This window comes from Helianthus annuus, chromosome 9, assembly GCF_002127325.2.
Source record: "Helianthus annuus cultivar XRQ/B chromosome 9, HanXRQr2.0-SUNRISE, whole genome shotgun sequence".
Taxonomy (NCBI): domain Eukaryota; kingdom Viridiplantae; phylum Streptophyta; class Magnoliopsida; order Asterales; family Asteraceae; genus Helianthus; species Helianthus annuus.
The window spans coordinates 13,271,150-13,289,614 of record NC_035441.2 but is presented as its reverse complement, the minus strand read 5'-3'; the positions used below and the strand labels follow the sequence as shown (position 1 = coordinate 13,289,614).

Below are 18,465 nucleotides of genomic sequence, written 5' to 3'. Positions count from 1 at the left end.
CTTTCCGTACTGCTTATAGGACACCTATTGGGACCACACCCTTTAGGATAGTTTATGGGAAAGCGTGTCATCTACCGGTGGAGCTAGAGCATCGTGCATACTGGGCATTGAAGGCAGTCAATCTTGACTTGCCAGCTGCGGGCAAGAACCGGTTTCTTCAACTTCACGAGTTAGAGGAGTTACGTGATGAGGCGTATGAGAAGTCGTGGGCATATAAAGAGCGTACAAAGGTGTTGCACGACAAACACTTGAAGCAGGTGAAAGAGTTCAAGTGTGGGGAGAAAGTGTTGCTATACAATTCCCGGTTGAAGCTGTTCCCGGGAAAGTTGAGATCGCGTTGGCACGGACCGTTTGTGGTCAAACAGGTGTTCCCGTACGGAACGATAGAGGTTGAGAATGAAGACGGTCAAAGGTTCAAGGTCAATGGGCATCGATTGAAGCATTTTGTCAAGGGACCGACAGAGGATCGAGAGGAGGAGGTGATTGACCTCCCCGTTATGAGCACGTGAGAGTTGTTTTGCACACTCGGGTCTCCCGAGTTGTATACTTTGTACTGTTTTGTGTGTAAGTTATATTTTATGTATCTTGAGTCTTGTAGAGTTTGTTTTGTTTTGAGCGTACTGATCTGTTTGTCGAGACGTGCAGTTCACAGGTAGAGAAAAACTGAGCCAAGGCGTGCGGGTGTAACGTCGGAGACGAGGTGAGTTAAGGGTTTAATAATAATAATAACCACTAATAATAATAAATCATTAATAATAAATTAATTTAAAAAAAATAAATTAAAAAAAAAATCTGTTTGGCACATTTACGAATCGCAAAGAGGGTCATATACGATCCGTAAGAATGGGGCGGTCAGAAAAAAAATTGAAACATTTACGGACCGCAAAGGGTTAGCAATATGGTCCGTAAGACTGTTACCAGTTCAAAAAAAATTACAAAACCCCAAATCGGGGTCGTCTTCCCCATTTTCACCCAAAGACCACCACGTCCGCCGTTAATCAACCCAAAACCTCCATCTTCACCGTCCCCCACGTACAACCGCCACCATCTTCACCGGCGTCCCACCTTCACCACCGTTCACCTCCGCCACCACCGCCGTCCCTCCTTCACCATCCACCCCATCCGACCGCCATCACCACCACCGCCTCGCCATAAACCACCGTCTCCACCACTCCATTCAACCACCACACCCTTACCGCCTCAACCACCATCGCCACTCACCACTGTTCACCGCCTTCACACCACCAACCGCCGCCCGATCTCCACCGAACCGCCACCACAGCCTGTTCACCACTTCCACCTCGATTTTCGCGCACTATCGACACTCAGGTATGTATCGGGTATATTTTTGTTGAATCATTTGTATAGTTTGAGTCTGTAGATGTTAACCAGGGTGTATAAGCGTCGGTTTCAGTTGGGTCGGGTCAGTTAGTCGAGTCTAGTGTCGGGTCGGTTTGGTTGTTTGGCGAGTCAGGACCGTCAAGTCCTGTGTCATGGTTATTGTCGAGTCATTTAGTCATGCCGTTCGGAGTTGTAGCTTACGTCGTATATTAATGTTGTAAAATGTATTAATGTTTCGTCGGGTCGATCAGTTGTCGAGTCGTATTGGTTGTAGTAATTTTGTCTTGAAAAAAAAAAGAGCCGTTTAGTGTCGAGCCTTTAGGATAGGCGTCTTTTGTGTTGTTGTTGCTGTTATATAGTCTATTTCGGATGTCTATAGCATGATGATGTTGCGCTTTGAATTGATATATGTCTAGTGTTATTGCGCTTTATTTGCAGGATTGCGACCGCCTCGCTCGTACTCAATCTCCATTCGGGCGAGGACGGTTGGTTTCTTGTAATTACGTCGGGGGCATGCCGAAATTTTTAATTTTTGTTGTTGTATGTTTATTCGTTGCGGCCGCGAACGAAATGCTATACGGCCGCAACTGCCACCCCCAGCACACCAAAAATATATCTTTTCGCTTTCCGTTTCATTCATTTATTTCGTTTCAGTTAAATTAAAAAAAAATAAAAAAAATAAAAAAATAAAAAAATAAAATAAAAAAGAAATTAAAAATGCATCGAAAAACGTGTTGGGGGCGGTGTCTTGTATTATTTGTCTTGTATTTCTCACTGTTGTAAATGAGTGCAGGTATGGCATCTTCGTCGTCAGCACAGCCGTCTCGCAAGCGAGGACGTCCTTCATGCACTCCAGCACCACAGCCGCCACCTGAGCGTCCTGCTAGAGTGATCCGATATTCTGAGGATCCACAGATGCCTGATCCGCTTGCAGCGATACCACCACCAGCTGACCTCCCACCGGAGGAGGGACACACACTGCTGCAGTTTCACCCAGATTCAGATGAGTACGCAGCTTTACAGAGGTATCTCGGTTTGTGTATCACCGAGCTAGAGTACTGGATTGGGGTTTGATGGATCGCATGGGCGCTCGTGCTAGGTTTGAGGGGTTGATCACGCCTCGCTGGAGGAGGTTGTTAGACGAGAGGAGAGAGTATCATCATGAGCTTGTACTGGAGTTCCACGCTACTTTCAGGCTACATCATGTTCGCATAGCTGAGCCTGCTGCAGTCAGTTTCGCCCTTGGACGACGGACACACATACTGTCCCTCGCTCAGTTCGCCGTCCATGCGGGTTTGTATACATTGGAGGAGACCACGCAGCCTATCTTCACTGAGAGTTTGATGGGATGGACAGATGAGACATTACCTCAGTGTGTCACCACGACACAGCTGACGGCATTTTGGTCCACCATAGGAGATGGTGTGTGGGCTTCAGGGATTCCAGCCTCGCAGATCAGAGATCCGGTCATTCGCTTTCTACATCGGATTCTAGCTTGCACCGTACTTTCTCGATACATGAGTCTCGAGAAAGTTACATATCATGATCTGTTCGCGTTGTATTGCATGGTGGAGGGCCAGGAGGCCAATTTAGCAGTGTTCTTACTTCACTCCTTTGACAGGGCTCGAGGACGCGGTACAGACTCCAGGATCTGTATGGGATCATACATCAGTGTACTTGCTGAGAGCTTGGGAGCCTGTCGGATCACTGTATAGGTTGAGTGACATGAGACAGATGACAGAGACAGATGACAGAGTTGTTGGCACCGGGCGATCCGCCTAGATTTCTTGAGCCGAGGGCCGTGCAGTTGGGTCCTGCGGCCGGAGGTGAGGCGCAGGAGGAGGTCCCGGTGGTAGCACCACGTTTCAGGCATGGTGATAGGGAGAGAGCTCGGGTTAGGGGTGCTGGAGACCCTAGAGCAGCGAGGACAGTGGAGGAGAGGTTGGATGGTTTAGAGCAGTCTGTAGATGGGGTGGTAGATACACTGGCAGAGGTCAAGACGATGCTTCAGCGCGTCATTGATCATTTTCACATCCCTCCACAGGATCAGCAGCCACCACCAGGCCAGCAGTAGTCAGCATCAGTAGGGATTTTGGGTTACCTTTGTACTTTTTCCCTTTATTTTTGTTTTTATGATCATGGTCTGTACTTGATATATATATTCGGGGGAAATGTAAGGGTAAGCGGTTGGGTCTTTTGTTGTACTTGTACGTTGTATATTTATTGTATATTATGGTTGTGTTTGATATATTGCTTCTAGCCGTGCAGTTCATTATACAGGTTATACTATGATACGGAGTCGCGTAAGCTGAACGGTTTCGTCATCTTGAGCAGTGTATCGAGCATATCAGGGGAGTTTCAGTTTCACTCTTCCTGATTATTGTTGTTGTATATTCTTTGTTTATTTCCTTTTTGTTCACATTGAGGACAATGTGTCTTTCAAGTGTGGGGATGGGGGAATTTTGTAAATTGAGTCTGTAAATACTTATAAAAAAAATTAATAAATAAATAAATAAAAATAAAAGAAAAAAAGAGTTGGTTTGCGAGTCCCGGTCCATTAGCGCGTAGAAAACGAAAACCTTTTCAACACGTCGGTCAAAAATGGTTTAATTGTCGAAGTTACGAGTTGGAAAGCACGTGTTTCTTTAAGTTGCGGGATAGTAGGTTGATTGAATCGGTTTTTGGGAGTAAAAGGTTTTGGGATGCCTAGGATAGTGGATTGAGCCGGAGAGTTGATTGATTGTGCATTGTCAATATCGGTAGCCCTTATTTACCACATGATAGTGAGATTTGAGCCTTTATATGTTTCATATATATATGATCACTATTTTCGTTTCATGTGTGTTTAGCGACTTTGTTGCATTACTTTAGAACTTGTGCGTTTTGATACAGTTTGAGACCTTCGGTTAGGATTTGGCATGGATATGATAGAGGCATTAGGATCACCTTGTTTGTGTTACCTTTATGTTTGACCTGTTTCATCATTACCCTTAGATACACCACTTTGAGCCTAGCCATTCGTTCGTTTGTTACCCGTTTGTGATTTGATAGCCGGATCGTGTTAAGTGATTATTATATGTGAAAAAAAAAATGAATGAAAAGCAAAAAAAAAAAAAATCGAAAAAAGAGGAAAAGAAAAAAATAGAATAAAGTGTGGGTCAAAATGACCAATGTGTTAGTATTTGTTTCGTATATGCCCGGTTTATCTTGTGTTTATGTGTTTAGCCCATTATGTCCGAAAAAATGAAAAATATATATATATATATATATATATATATATATACAATACCTACCCTTAGCCCTTACCTACCCAATAAAGTCCTTTTGATCCATGTCGAGTTTTAACAAATAGGTGGAAATCTGATTGACGTACAAGCTTATGACAGTGTTGCTTCAAAGTTTGGTTTTGAGAGTTCACTCAAAATTACATATTTATTAGCCGAGAGATGAGTGAAATTGTGAGGGGTATTGACATTGCATAATTGATTGCTCGAAGGTAAGAAAAGCTTGATTAGGTAGGCCCGTTTTCAGTTAAAATGTTATGATTCGTCACCTTTTGAACGTTGTAAGTCTTGCGAAACTTTTGTGGTGGATGACTTCGTGGTTCGCGTTATAACTTGTTCGAATTTGCGTTCTTGTTAAAGTGTTTAAGTTAGACATGCTGCTTGGGATTTTGCTTAGGGACAAGCAAAAGGTTAAGTGTGGGGATGTTTGATATGTTTATAATTACACATATTTTTCGTATCAAATTCCTTACATTCTTATGATTTTGGATGTGGTTTTCTCGCGATTTGGATACTTAATTGTTTAAATTATGGATTTGCAGGAATTGATGATGAACATGCTAATTTCGCGGTGAAAACGGAAGAAAAATGGTGCAGCGAAAGGAACACGGAAAGACGTGTCGGAAAAGCAAGAAAAAACTAAAATAATGCTGTACAGGACCCTTTACGGACCGTAAGACCTGGTCTTTACAGTCTGCAAAGGGTGGGCGCGCTCCGGATTAACCTAAAAGCCTTACGGACCGTAAAGCCTTATCCATACGGTCCGTAAGCGAGTCGGTTTTTGCAAAAAAAATTATAAATCAAGGCAGCCGACTAGGGTTTAATCATTCACGCAACACAGGCGGCATTAGAGCATTCTTGGACGATTGTGAGGCATCTTGAAGCTGTGCAAGAGTCTTGGAAGCTTTTCGGTTCGAGTTTGGAGCGTTTCGGGTTCGTCAAACATTAGTTTTTCGGTTTCTTTTCGTCTTGAACTATGAATTTAGTTGTTTCCAGACCTTGTTTTGTTGATTTATTGAATATTATGAGTAGCTAAACTTCACAACTACCTAGGTTTTGATGAACTAGAAGATTGTAATGCGTTTGTGACATGTTTTCGGTTAATTGATGTGATTTACATAACTTGGCTTTGATATTAATCTTGATATTGCATGTTGGTATATTTTGATTGTTTTATTAGTCAATAAATTCAGCGGTTTAGGCACGAAGAAATTCCCCCTAGACTTAGGATTTAATTTAATTCGGTTATCTTAGGATTTTCGGGTTGAATATTGTGTTGAGAAATTGACCAAGTTGATTAATAATTAAAATCACGATATTAAAACTTGCATCCTCATCTTGTGACTTGAAAGACGATTAGGGTGAGCTAGGTTATTAGCTAATTATTGGTGGGTAGATTGGGTGACCGATAGCTCGGGCTCGTTTATTGCATCGTAATTAGTGTTTCCTAGGATTTTAATTATCAAAGTTGGGTTTGCTTTGCGATTGTGGGATTCTCTCTCAACATTATTGTCTCTGAGGTCAAAAGGATTCTGTTTTCGTAGGATTTGGTATCGATAGCTCGAGCCTGTTCGTTCTAGCACTTCACATTTAGTCTTGCTTTCTTGTTTAGGACATCTCTAGTGGGGGGTCAATCGAGGGAAATAGATATTTAACCATTATCATTGTCACGTTAGCATTGCATGATTCTAGGGATTCGACACCTAGGTAGCCTTTATCTCATATATATTTGATCACAATTTGCTCGCGTGTTTGCTTCGTTTGCTCTTTTTGTTTCCTACGTTTTCTTGCTTATTTTAGTTGTTAATTAATTATTCAAAATCACTCAAAACAAATCTAAAAATTTGACTACTTATTCGATAGAGGTTCAGTATCTAGAGTTTGCATATAGTGTCCATGGATTGATATCCGGTCTTGCCATCTACACTACACTACGACCGGTGCACTTGCCGATTGTGTGTGGTTTAGGTTGTGATTCCATTTTTAAAAATTGTTCGAATTTAATATACACATTTTCACACATCACCATGTGTTGTTTGTACGCAATGCATGTAATTCCTCGTTCATCGCTTGAATCCATTTGGGGTGTTTAAGAGCCGTTTTCATTCCCTTGGGAACATGTGACGAGAAAAAAGAGCTGTGAGTTTCCAAAGTTTTTGATTTGAAAATGCCATCTTTTGCTCGAGTGATCATGGGATGAATGTTATGCGGCGGGTGTGATGAAGATAAGTTTGGAGAATCCGAACCAGAGGTGGCGGGTTGATGCGGAAGGGTGGTAGGGGGGTTGAGGACTGAAGTGGGCTTGAGTGAGGAGGTGTGATTGGGCTGTGAGGAGCAGAGGGAGTTGGCTGGAGTGTTGGGCCGGTGAGGATGGTTCGGTTTGGTTGGTCATGGAAGGGGTCGATGTTGGGCTGGAAGGGTGAGGTGAAAGTGGGCTGATCAGGGTGGTTGTGGTGATTTGGGCCGGCTGTGAAAGGGAAAATTAAAGGGTCATCGAAAACAGAAGGGTGGGGTTGAGTGGTTGGTGAGGTTGTGTTGTTTTGGTTTGGTTTGTGAGAGGTGGGTCGAGAGAGGTGGGTCGAGAAGTGGGTTTGTCATGGGGTTTTTGGCTATTTTGGGAGGGTGAGGGTAAATGGTCATCAAAGTTTGTAATAGGTAAGTTTGTAACATCCGAAGATGTTGAGGCGGTTTGGAATGGTAGGTTATCCTCATCAAATCTAGTGTGTCGTGTGGTGTATACTCGTCCGGTTGTGGTGTCAAGACATCGGAAGCCTTTGTAACGTGGGCTATAACCGATGAATATGCAAGGTGTGCTTCTAGGAAGTAGTTTATTTTTTGTGTAGTCGCGTAGATATGGGTATACACGACAACCAAAAACACGAAGATTTGAATAGGTGGGTGGTTGATGAAAAAGGATTTCAAACGGAGATTTGTTGTTTAAAATGGGTGTGGGGAGGCAATTTATGATGAAGGTAGCGGAGGCAAAGGCGTCAAACCAAAGATTTGAAGGAGCATGAGCGTTGAACATCATGGCTAACCCCGTTTCGGTTATGTGACGGTGTTTGCGTTCCGCACGCCTATTTTGTTCGGGTGTGTGGGGACACGACAATTGATGATGTATGCCATTTTGTTTAAATTTTTTTTGCACTTGATGATTTGTAAATTCGGTTTCACCATCGCTTTGGAAAACTTTGATGGTTGTTGAAAATTGGTTTTGTACTCAAGGTAAAAAAAGTTGTAAGAACATTGTAGAAATCCGATTTTGCCTTTAAAGGATAAAACCAAGTGAACCGAGAATAATCATCTATAAATATGACATAGTATCGATAACCATCGATAGATGGAACGGGGGCGGGTCCCCATAGATCGCAATGAATGAGATCTAAAACATGTTGTGCGCGTTTAGAATTTTCAATAAATGGTAAATGCTTATCTTTTGATAATTCTCAAGAATTGCATAGACCCGGTTTAGGTAACAAAGATGTAACCAAAACATGTCCAAGTCTATTTAATTTAGAAATTGTATCAAAAGAAACATGGCCAAGGCGACTATGCCATTTATTGAAAGAAGCACGGAGGTGCATAGCAGAAAGCGCGGCAACAAGGGACTTGTGACTTTGAGTGAGGACATAAAAGCCGTTTTCACATATGCCTCTAGCTAGAACTTCCGATGTTTTTCGGTCCTGTATATGAAAATAATCATTAGAAAACAAAACATCAACCGGCGAGTCATTTGTTAATCTACTAATGGAAAGTAGATTTTTTGTGAGGTTTGGAACAACTAGCACATTTTTTAATGAAATCGAATTATTTAAATTAGTTTTTCCAATGTGAGTTACAGGTAATGATTCCCCGTTACCAAATGTGACACGAATGTTTTTGGTTTGAGGTTGTGAATGAGTGAGACCAAAAGTAGTAGGAAGCATATGTGTGGTAGCACCTGAATCGGCGGTCCAATCCGGAGTATCCGTTGCGACGTTGCATTGAGCAAGGAAGGCATCTGCTAGATTAGCATCAAGAGATTTTTTAGCAAAAGAACCAAGATTTGGACAAGTAGTGGCGTAGTGCCCCTCTTTTCGGCATAACTGACATAAGGGTGGTCGTTTGGTGTATGAACCTGTGCGACCACGATTATTGTTTGAGTGCCGTCCTCTTCCACGGGATGAGCCGGTACGATTTTTGGTTAGATTCACGTAGAAAGCGGCTTGGGGAGGTTGAGACCCGTGGAGTTTTTGGAGAAACATTTCTTGGTTTTCGGCATTAGCTAAGAGGTCACGAAAAGAAGGTGCGGGATGAATGGTTCGTTGAGATGTGGAGAAATTTTCAAAGGAGGCGCCTAGTCCACAAAGGAACCAATGACGCTTATCCTCATCATCACTTATGGGATGCCCAATAGCGGCTAGTTGGTTGGATAGGGACTTGAATTTTCGACCAAATTCGGACACAGAGGAGTCTCCTTTTTGAAGGGTTTGAAGAGTATCCTTTAGATTGTGAATGCGTTCGATCGAATAATGGCTATAGGCATTGGCTAGTGCTTTCAAAACGCTAGCAGCCGTGGTGTGGCAGATGGTCTCTGCCATGGCCTCTTCGGTTAGAGTGGAATTTATCAAAAGGAGGACCTTTTGATCATTTGCTTTCCAAGATAGGTATGCAGGATTGTCCAAGGTTTTATTTTCAGAAGTTATTGTTTCCGGTGGGAAAGTGGTCGAGCCATTGACATGACCGAGTAAGTTGAGACAGGCCAAAACCGGTGTGAATTGTTTCTCCCATGGGAGATAGTTGGTGGAGTTTAGCTTAATGTTGATGAGATGGCTAAGGAAATGGAGAGGCATGGAGGAGAGATCGGAGGTATTGTTGGTTGTCATTTGTAGCAAACGGTTGGTTAGAAGAGAAAAAAAAAACCAGGAAGAAAAAGGAGAGAAGGTCAGCGAATTCAAAGAAGAAAAAGAATTTGATCTTGGCTGGCTGATACCATGTGATAATGGTAAAACCTTGATGATTACTATGGAACATTGTACAAGGTTATATACAAGAAGATGTTACAACATAGATGGAGAGAATATCTCTCTTTACTAGTGTTATACAAATCACAATAAATGAAAATGAAGGAGGCAATTGACTAGAAGGGAATCAAGGAGAAGAGATGATTCTAAGGCTTGTGTTATGGGATATGTTGACAATTACTATGTTAAATATGATCATAAAAAGCATGTTATTGGCAGCTTAAATTATTGCTTATTGTTGACAAAATGCCTAACATGAAAATGTGCATGGTATGTAGACTGTAGCCCAATTTTTTTTTTTTTTTTTTTTTAACCATGTAAGCAAGCTGTCAAATAGTATGTGTACAAAATATATAGATTAGATAATTTCATTGATTTATCATGTATGACAACAAACATGATAGATTAACAAATAAAGAAATGAACATTTGAACGAGTCAAAACTTAGGAAGGAGATGTCATTGATTGAGAGAATATGCATATAAAGGGCTAGAAGCAGGTATTTTTAGATCTTTGTTAAAGAGGTATGCAAAGGTGAGAATGAATAGTATATATTTTCAGCCCACTGAAAAACATTTTTTTTTTTCGAACGCCACTGAAAAACAATTGTATACAGTTCATTTTTAGTATGGGGAGCACGCAGTTCACTGTAAAGAGCTCTCTGGGTTTAAATATCGGCATGACTGGGTGCGAGATGTTTTGGGAGACATCCTAAGAAGAGCTGGGATTTCTGCTAAGAAAGAGTCCCCTGTGAATTTCCTCACGGGCCCTATGGAAGGGATATCTACTCTGCGACCAGCGGATCTGCTCGTCTTTGGCTGGGCTGGGGGGAAACATGCTTGTGTAGACCTCACGGGGGTTTCCCCTTTGGTTGGTTTAAGGGAAAACAGGTTTGTAGCTGGACTAGCAGCAAGAAAGGCAGAATCAAAGAAAGTGGATAAGCACGCTAAAGCTTGCGCAGAGAACCAACATGTCTTTATCCCTTTTGCCTCTGATACTTTTGGCTCCCTAGCGCCAGAAGCCATCAACTTCTTGACGAGGGTTCAACGGGTTATCCATAGCAATTGTTCGACCCCAAGGGGGCAGGGGTTTGTGTTCGGGAGGTTGGGGTTTACAATTCAGAAAGGGGGTTGGCGGCGCAGCTTGTTGCCCGTCTACCTTCTGTTTTGATGTAACTTAACAAGTTTTCTGGTTATATTTAAATAAATGAAAAAAAATATATATACACTCAAAAAAAAATTAGTAAAATAATTGTAATTACTTATATCAATGACAATATTTATGCTGGATCTACACCTTAACAGTTAACAGCCACAAAGTCAACTATAATGGTGAAAGCGTGTGATCAATAATTTTAAACAATGGTTAGGTATACGTCTTTATCTTTAGTCCCCAACCCATCATAAAAATAATTTTAAACAATGGTTAGGTATATGTCTTTATCTTTTTAAGACAAAATATGAATTTTTAATTAGTCCCCAACCATCATATAGGTTTTCCAAACAATTGTCTTCTGACTATTAATCTCTTATTAGACCATATAATCTCTCCTAATCAAGAAATCATTTTATTTGATCCTTCAAGCAATGGCATCTACTTCGGCATCATCCGTTCAAAAGAGCTTCAAGTATGATGTCTTTTTGAGCTTCCGGGGTGAAGACGTCCGCAGGAACTTTGTTGATCATCTCTATCATGCTCTTCAGGAGAAAGGCATTACCACGTACAAAGATGATGAATGTATCGAGAAAGGGAAAAGGATCAATGATCAGCTCATCACATCCATTGAAGAATCCAGATTTCACATCATTGTATTCTCCAAGAACTATGCATCTTCGTCGTGGTGCTTAGACGAGCTTGTCAAGATTATGGAGTGTCAGAATACCAAGGAGCAGACTGCTTACCCGATCTTCTATGATGTGGAACCCACTGAAGTCCGCAACCAAACTGGGGCAGTTAAAAAAGCCTTTGCAAAACATGTAGGGGGCAGCCGGAGCTCTGTTCTATCTCTTGACCGTCTTTGCTCTATTGTACCATCTGCATCGAACGGATTCACAGCAAATTTGGTAACATCTTTATCACTGCATTTGTATATGTTGTATTTGTACTATTCAGTAAAAAAATTGCGTTAAATCTTGTTGAAACTAAGAAAGTTTTACACTTTGGCAAACAGGAAAATAAAGATGATGTTGGAAGATGGAGAAATGCTCTAAAAGAATCAGCCGGCCTGGCTGGGATGGAGTTGAAGAACACTTTTAATGGGTAATATCTTCATCTTATGTTCTTCACTTCTTTGATTCTGCTCTTTCTGATATGTGGTTAATTGGGAAATTCATGTGATCTAATGTTTAATGTGGGATTCTGAGTAATATAATTGAATCTTTTTGAACAAACAGGCATGAAGCTAAATTTATCCGACAAATTGTTCAATACATTTCACTAAAGCTACGTCTCATTAACTTGAGCATTGATGGGAAGTTAGTAGGCATGGAGACCCGGGTTAAGAATGTAGTTTCATCTTTAGAAATTGGTTCTGATGATGTTCGCATGATAGGGATCAAAGGGATTGGAGGTGGTGGAAAGACCACTTTGGCAAGAGCTGTTTATGATCATATATCCTTTTGGTTTGAGGGTAAAAGCTTTATTGAGAATATCAGAGAAGTTTCTAAAGGCTCACCGTCTGGTTTGAAGAAATTGCAAAAACAGCTCCTTAAAGATCTTTCAAATGAAAAAAACGTTTATCTAACAAGTGGTTCCGATGAAAAAAATCTGATGAAAAAGGTGATGCGTAGTAGAAAGGTACTTGTTGTTCTAGATGATGTGGATGACATAGACCAACTTGAGGCTTTAGCAAGTGAGCTTCCTTGGTTTAAGAAAGGAAGTAGAATCGTCATCACAACAAGAGATGAGCAAGTGTTGATAGCACAACGAGTGAACTTTATTCATGATGTAAACCTGTTATCAAATGAGGAAGCAATTTGCCTGTTCAGTAGGTATGCATTTGGGAGAGAGATTCCGGTTCAAGGGTATGAAGAGCTATCAGGAAAAGTTGTACATTACGCTGCTGGTCTTCCCTTAACAATCAAAGTTTTAGGTTCACATCTTTGTGGTAGAAGTAAAAGTGAATGGGAAGACGCCTTGGAAAGACTAAAAACAATTCCGTTGAAGGAAACTTTGGAGAAATTGGAACTAAGCTATAACGGTCTAGAGAATGATCAGAAGGAAATACTCCTCGATGTTGTATGCATATTGAAAGGTGAAATGAAAGACGAAGCAATTCGAATACTTGAAAGCTGTGGATTTAGTGCTCAAATAGGCTTAAGAGTACTTGAGCAGAAATCTTTAATAACTATTTCTAGTATTGACGGCTTGCGCTTCCATGACCATATAGAAGAAATGGCCTGGAATATTGTTCGTCATTTTCACCCGAATGAGCCTAGTAGACATAATCGATTATGGATTAAAGAGGAAATTGAAGATATGCTCGTTAATGGATTGGTAAGGTCCAAGTTTATATGAAAGGTTGAAAAGTTGAACTTTTTTATCTATTATGACAAGAACTTCATATCAACTTTTTTTTTTTCATTTACAGGGTACTAAAGCAACAAAGAGTATAAAACTGAAGAATACAGATCTCCATCCTGCAATTATTATGAAAGGTCTAAGAAAGATGAAAGAACTTAGATTTCTTTTCGTGAATCCTACATGTATAACATGGAATCTTGATGGAGCTAGCCCATACTTACCAGATTCTTTACAATCTCTAAATTGGCGTGGATACCCTCACTACAAAAAAAATACCATGTAGTGGCACACGTTTTTAATGGTATTTATTATTTGTGCCACAAATATAAGTTTTAATGGCACTTTTAGGTATGTCACCAAGAAGTTTTTCCTTCCACCTAAAATTTCCCTCTTATTCAGAAAAGTTCTAGCGCTTTTTATGCCATTAAAATTTGAAACCACTACAATTTCCCTCCACAATATTACTAAAATTTGGAACGGTTCTTCCTCTAAACCCTAAATTTTAAGACTAATTCAACTTTATCAGTATACATTCCTTTTTCACATTCGTCTCTTTTCCTCAACAAAATCCTTCAGACGGTAATTACGTGATTGCCACCGGTGACTATTCACATTGTTGGTCCTCCACGCCACCACTGCCTCCCCGCTGATGTGCCGCAGGTTTTGATATTTCACTCTGACCTTGTTAGGGTTTCTAATTTATAAACTATCTTTTTTTAGGGTTTAGTTTTCTATTATTGATTTTGTTAAAAGAGTCTCGTAGATAACACATCCTTTGATCAATTGCTTCCTCGGACACACTTTACTTTGTTATTATTTGCAGCTTCATGAATGTATGGTGTCGGATTGATTGGATATGTTAAAATATTCAGAAAAAGTTCTTTGGGTGTTCTGATTATCCATGTATTTTAGCTTACGGTTGTTAATAATGGTTGATTTGAAAGTCTAATAATATTGGATTTGTTTGTATTAACTATTAGTTGTGTAAGAATGAAGATAACTAACTAAAGTTATAAGGTAGCGTTCGTTTCATGGAATGGAAAGGAATGGAATTAGGAAGTTTTTCTTTGTAAAATTGATCTTGGTTGGGGGAGGGAGGAATTTGAAATCCCATGAATTTCTTTAATCAATGAAATTTGTGACTATTTCAACATTCCTTAGAAATCCTTCACTCAAATGAAGGAATGGAATGGAATGTTGAAATAGTCACAAATTTCATTGATTAAAGAAATTCATGGGATTTCAAATTCCTCCCTCCCCCAACCAAGATCAATTTTACAAAGAAAAACTTCCTAATTCCATTCCATTCCATTCCATGAAGCGAACGCTACCTAAGTGTAATGATGAATGTTGGTCGTTGATGGCCTGTTTTCGTTTTGACAACCCCAATTGAAAGCTCTAAATTCATATCTATGATCATACAGGAGAAATAGAGAGATCTTAAAAGGGGAAATAATGGCTCAAATTCCCAATTTACAAAATGGACCAGTCAATTTCACTTACCAGGTTAGTTTTTTTTAACAATTGAACAATTCATCTTCTTCATTTTGTGAAAATGTGTTTCTATTCACATCATTTTTGTTTATTATTTGTTTGAATCACAGAGATTGGTCTCAAAAGGAGGTCTTAACAATCCTAAAAAATGTACGTTTGCTTCTCAATAGGGGTGTAGATGAGCAGGGCCGAGCCCAAGCTCGACTGGGCTGGAGCTCGGCTCCTCATGTTTTTATGAAGCTCGAGCTCGACTTGGCTCAAGCTATTTTAAGAACAACCACATACGAGCTAAAAACTCGGCTCGAGCTTGTTTCAATATCTCTTAAACGAGGCAAAGCTCGGCTAGAGCTCGGCTCGTCGATGTCATCGTCATTATTATATTATATATAAAACGAGTTGACGCTAACCCGTGCGTTGCGAAGGGATATTGTTTATATAAATTTTTGTTTGGGCTCGTGTAGGCTCTTTTTCAGGCTCGAGCTCTGGCTCAGGCTTGTTAAAGCTCGGCTCGTTCGAGCTTTTAATCGAGCCGATAACGAGTAGCTCTTGAGCCTCTGGGCTTGTTTACACCCCTACTTCTCATTGTTTAAATTTACTTAGTTTGATCCTTATTATGCGCATTCGTTTAAGCAGTAAATTATATTAAATCATTAAACTAAATATATTACTAAAAATTGAATGTCAATTTGTTTAATTTTGATTTTGATGAAATATCTACAGTTTCGAGGGAGAAAGTGTGTGGTCATTAGTTTGATGGTAGGCGGTTCATTGTCATTAATTACCCCAGACTTCACTTCTCAATGCAAGCAGCTCATCTTCTTAAAAGCAACTCTTTCTTATCTTTTATCTGCAGTCTAAGAACAAAACAGGTATAAAGTTCTTTAACTTTTGATTAGAATTTAATAACCACATAGTATTTAGTCTTAAAGGGGGCATACCATGAGGTATCTATGTGCTAACTGCAAAAATGCTATGGAGCTGAATTACATCATTTTAATTACACTCCAATTGAGACTAACTATCTAAAAGCTGTCTACCTTGTACAAAGTCAGCTTCATTTGACCATATTTGTTTCATCTCATATCTATAATGACACATCCAAAGGGCTTCAAAGAGGGTATTTTCTTTTTTCTGTTGTTAGTAGTAATCATTATTGCTATTATATTTGTAAAATAGAAATTATCCTTACTGTTTTAGAAAATATAGATGTGTGTCCCTGAGATATATACCCTTATTATGCTTGTCAGAGAGGTACTTCATTTGATTTTCTAGGATTATGGTTTACAACTTGTTGGATCAGCTCATTTACTCCATTTATTCATAAAATTAAAATAAATAAACTACTAAAGATCCAGATGATTCGGGTCAAGGTCTTGACCTGCTAACCATGACCTGTCTGGCCGCTCAAGATTATTCAACACAATTAACTGATTAGTGATTACAAGTAGTTATCTAAATGATGTAGGACATAAATGATATATGTATGTTTATAGTTTCTAGCCAAGATTTTTGGACGAATAACAACAGATGACGATTTATAAATGAGCAGTTGACAAGAGTACATGAAAGTTAAAGCATCTCGGTTTATATTCAGTGAGATAGGTCAGAATTTTCTAATCTTGGCATTTTCAGCTAGGTACCCCGTACCCTCTCATATTCAGAATGTTGTTGTTTTAAAGAAGATTCCTAATAGAAATGGGTGTGTTTGGCTTGTATTGCTGATAGGGCTTGGGAAGAGAAGGGTGCTCAAAGAGGTTTGGCGGAATGTGTTTGCCATTAGCTTTTGCAGCCGTACACTGTTCTAACCGTTGCAGATGCGAAGATGTGGTTACTTTCTTTCCTAATGGCCGCCTGAAGTATGTAGTCATGAATAACCTCGGTTTAGCTGGTATCCAGGTACGCATCTGTTTAAGTGCCATTACTTATGATTATATAAAAACTTCCCTTGTCTTATTGGAAAAAATGTTATCGGTTTATCCCCTTGATTTTCTTTACCATCTCTCCAACATCTACCAAACAAGCTTGTGTTAATTAGTTCCTTGGTTCACTACTCGGCACTATCCAACAAAGTTGCCACAAATATCATAAATTTTGCAACAAAAAAATACATTAATAGAAATTACATGATACGGATATTACTTTGAGTGTGGAGCAAAGCTTTTTCATGTAGTTATCCCGCTCACTAACGTATTCGATAAAAGCATCACCTGCAACGGCTTCTATACGTCTTACTCCTGAGGATATCCCTTGTTCTGAAATTATCTTGAAGCCACGAATCTCTGAAGTATTACTAACATGTGTGCCACCACATAGTTCCATTGATACACTTGGAACATTTACAACACGTACCTAAAAGGAGCAGGTCAATATGGGTAATTATGAACTTTAATATGCTTCCTAGAAAACTTGCTTTATGAAGTTTGTCTATTTATTGTTAATGGGTCATGTTCTATTTTGTTACAGCTTTTATGCACTGGATCAAGACTACAAGAACCGTTCAGTTGGACAGCCTTTGTGATTTTAGTCAAACTGAAACATCCTACAATGTACCGTCTAAGGCAACAACTTCATCTATTTCTATGAAGAACACTACTCTCAAACCAGAATGGAATAACGGAGGTCAGCACATCATTATCATGCCCATCTTTAATTTCTTCAGTTTTCTTTCTTAGAGTTCCCGTTATACTCTAGTATCATGCCCATCTTTAATTTCTTCAGTTTTCTTTCTTAGAGTTCCCAACTTCCCAATATACTTTAGTATCATGCCCATCTTTAATTTCTTCAGTTTTCTTTCTTAGAGTTCCTATTTTACTTTAGTTTTTAGGTTTTAACTGAATGTTATCTTTTAATATAACAAAATTAGTGCAAAACTATGCATGAATCTGCTGAAGAAGGTAGATGTAACTTCAAAAGATGGACAAAATGAAAGCCTTCCAAATTGGGCAATTTATCTTCGATTTTATTTGTAGTCACCCAATCCATTATAGTCATTACATATCTAGTTAGTTATATTATGTGGCTAGTGGATGGATCTTCATGTGACAAACATGTATTTGGTATTTGTCTTTCTTTATTTTCTAAATCACAGATGTCATTACATTTTGGGCACTTTTGATCCATCTGAGCATGTTTTTAGTTTTCAATATACATGTATATGACACAAAAGAGTTGCTCACATGACACCTTTGTTAGGATGCTACATATGGTTTCTATGCTAATCTATATATTTGAGCTTAAGGCATGCATCTATTCTTTTTCTAGTTTCATATATTTTGCATTGCTAATGCTTGATTATATGGTTGATCATGGCAGAGTTGACATCATGTAAAGCATGGGAGGAAATGAGATAACAAGATTCATGGATCGCTTAGAGCTAATTTTTTATAGTAATATTCCTACCTGAAGACTTATGTTGTAAACATTTGGAATAATGTTATGTATTGAACTTATAGTTGAAATTATGATATTATAATTTCTACAGTTGTATATATTATTTTATTCGAACTGATTTAGTGGGTATTTAATTAGAAAGAATTGCTACCCATAATTTGTGCTACAAAAGACATTTTTTATAGTGGCACAAACTAAAGTGCCACAAAAAGTAGAATAGATATATAACTAGGAAAAGTTTTTACTAGCACACAATTTGTGCCACTGAAAACCAAAAACTTTACAGTGGCAGATTAAAAAGTGCTACTAAATGGCTTTAGTGTCAGTGCTTCTAATGGCACTTTTTTTGTGTGCCGCTCATTCCAACATGGGCCTTTAGTGACATTTATTTGGCTTTTTGTGGCACTTTTTGTATGCCACAAAATGGCAAT

At 39.3% G+C, this 18,465-nt stretch overlaps 2 protein-coding genes across 2 annotated transcripts; both read left to right on the top strand.

The window, feature by feature from the left end:
* The first annotated feature begins 898 nt into the window (after window positions 1–898).
* Window positions 899–2,415, top strand: LOC110875295 (leucine-rich repeat extensin-like protein 3). The gene is made up of 3 exons (XM_022123491.1): window positions 899–1,329; window positions 1,780–1,826; window positions 2,135–2,415. The coding sequence occupies exons 1-3, from the start codon at window positions 899–901 to the stop codon at window positions 2,413–2,415; spliced, it is 759 nt and encodes a 252-aa protein (XP_021979183.1).
* Window positions 2,416–11,175: 8,760 nt separating this feature from the next.
* On the top strand, window positions 11,176–18,150 carry LOC110877202 (TMV resistance protein N). Its single transcript, XM_035977435.1, has 9 exons — window positions 11,176–11,691; window positions 11,799–11,887; window positions 12,022–13,123; window positions 13,218–13,284; window positions 14,575–14,656; window positions 14,755–14,794; window positions 15,365–17,016; window positions 17,108–17,263; window positions 17,957–18,150. Exons 1-5 carry the CDS (start codon window positions 11,215–11,217, stop codon window positions 14,592–14,594), a joined length of 1,755 nt encoding a protein of 584 aa, XP_035833328.1. The 5' UTR covers window positions 11,176–11,214; the 3' UTR covers window positions 14,595–14,656; window positions 14,755–14,794; window positions 15,365–17,016; window positions 17,108–17,263; window positions 17,957–18,150.
* The last annotated feature ends 315 nt before the right edge of the window (window positions 18,151–18,465 follow it).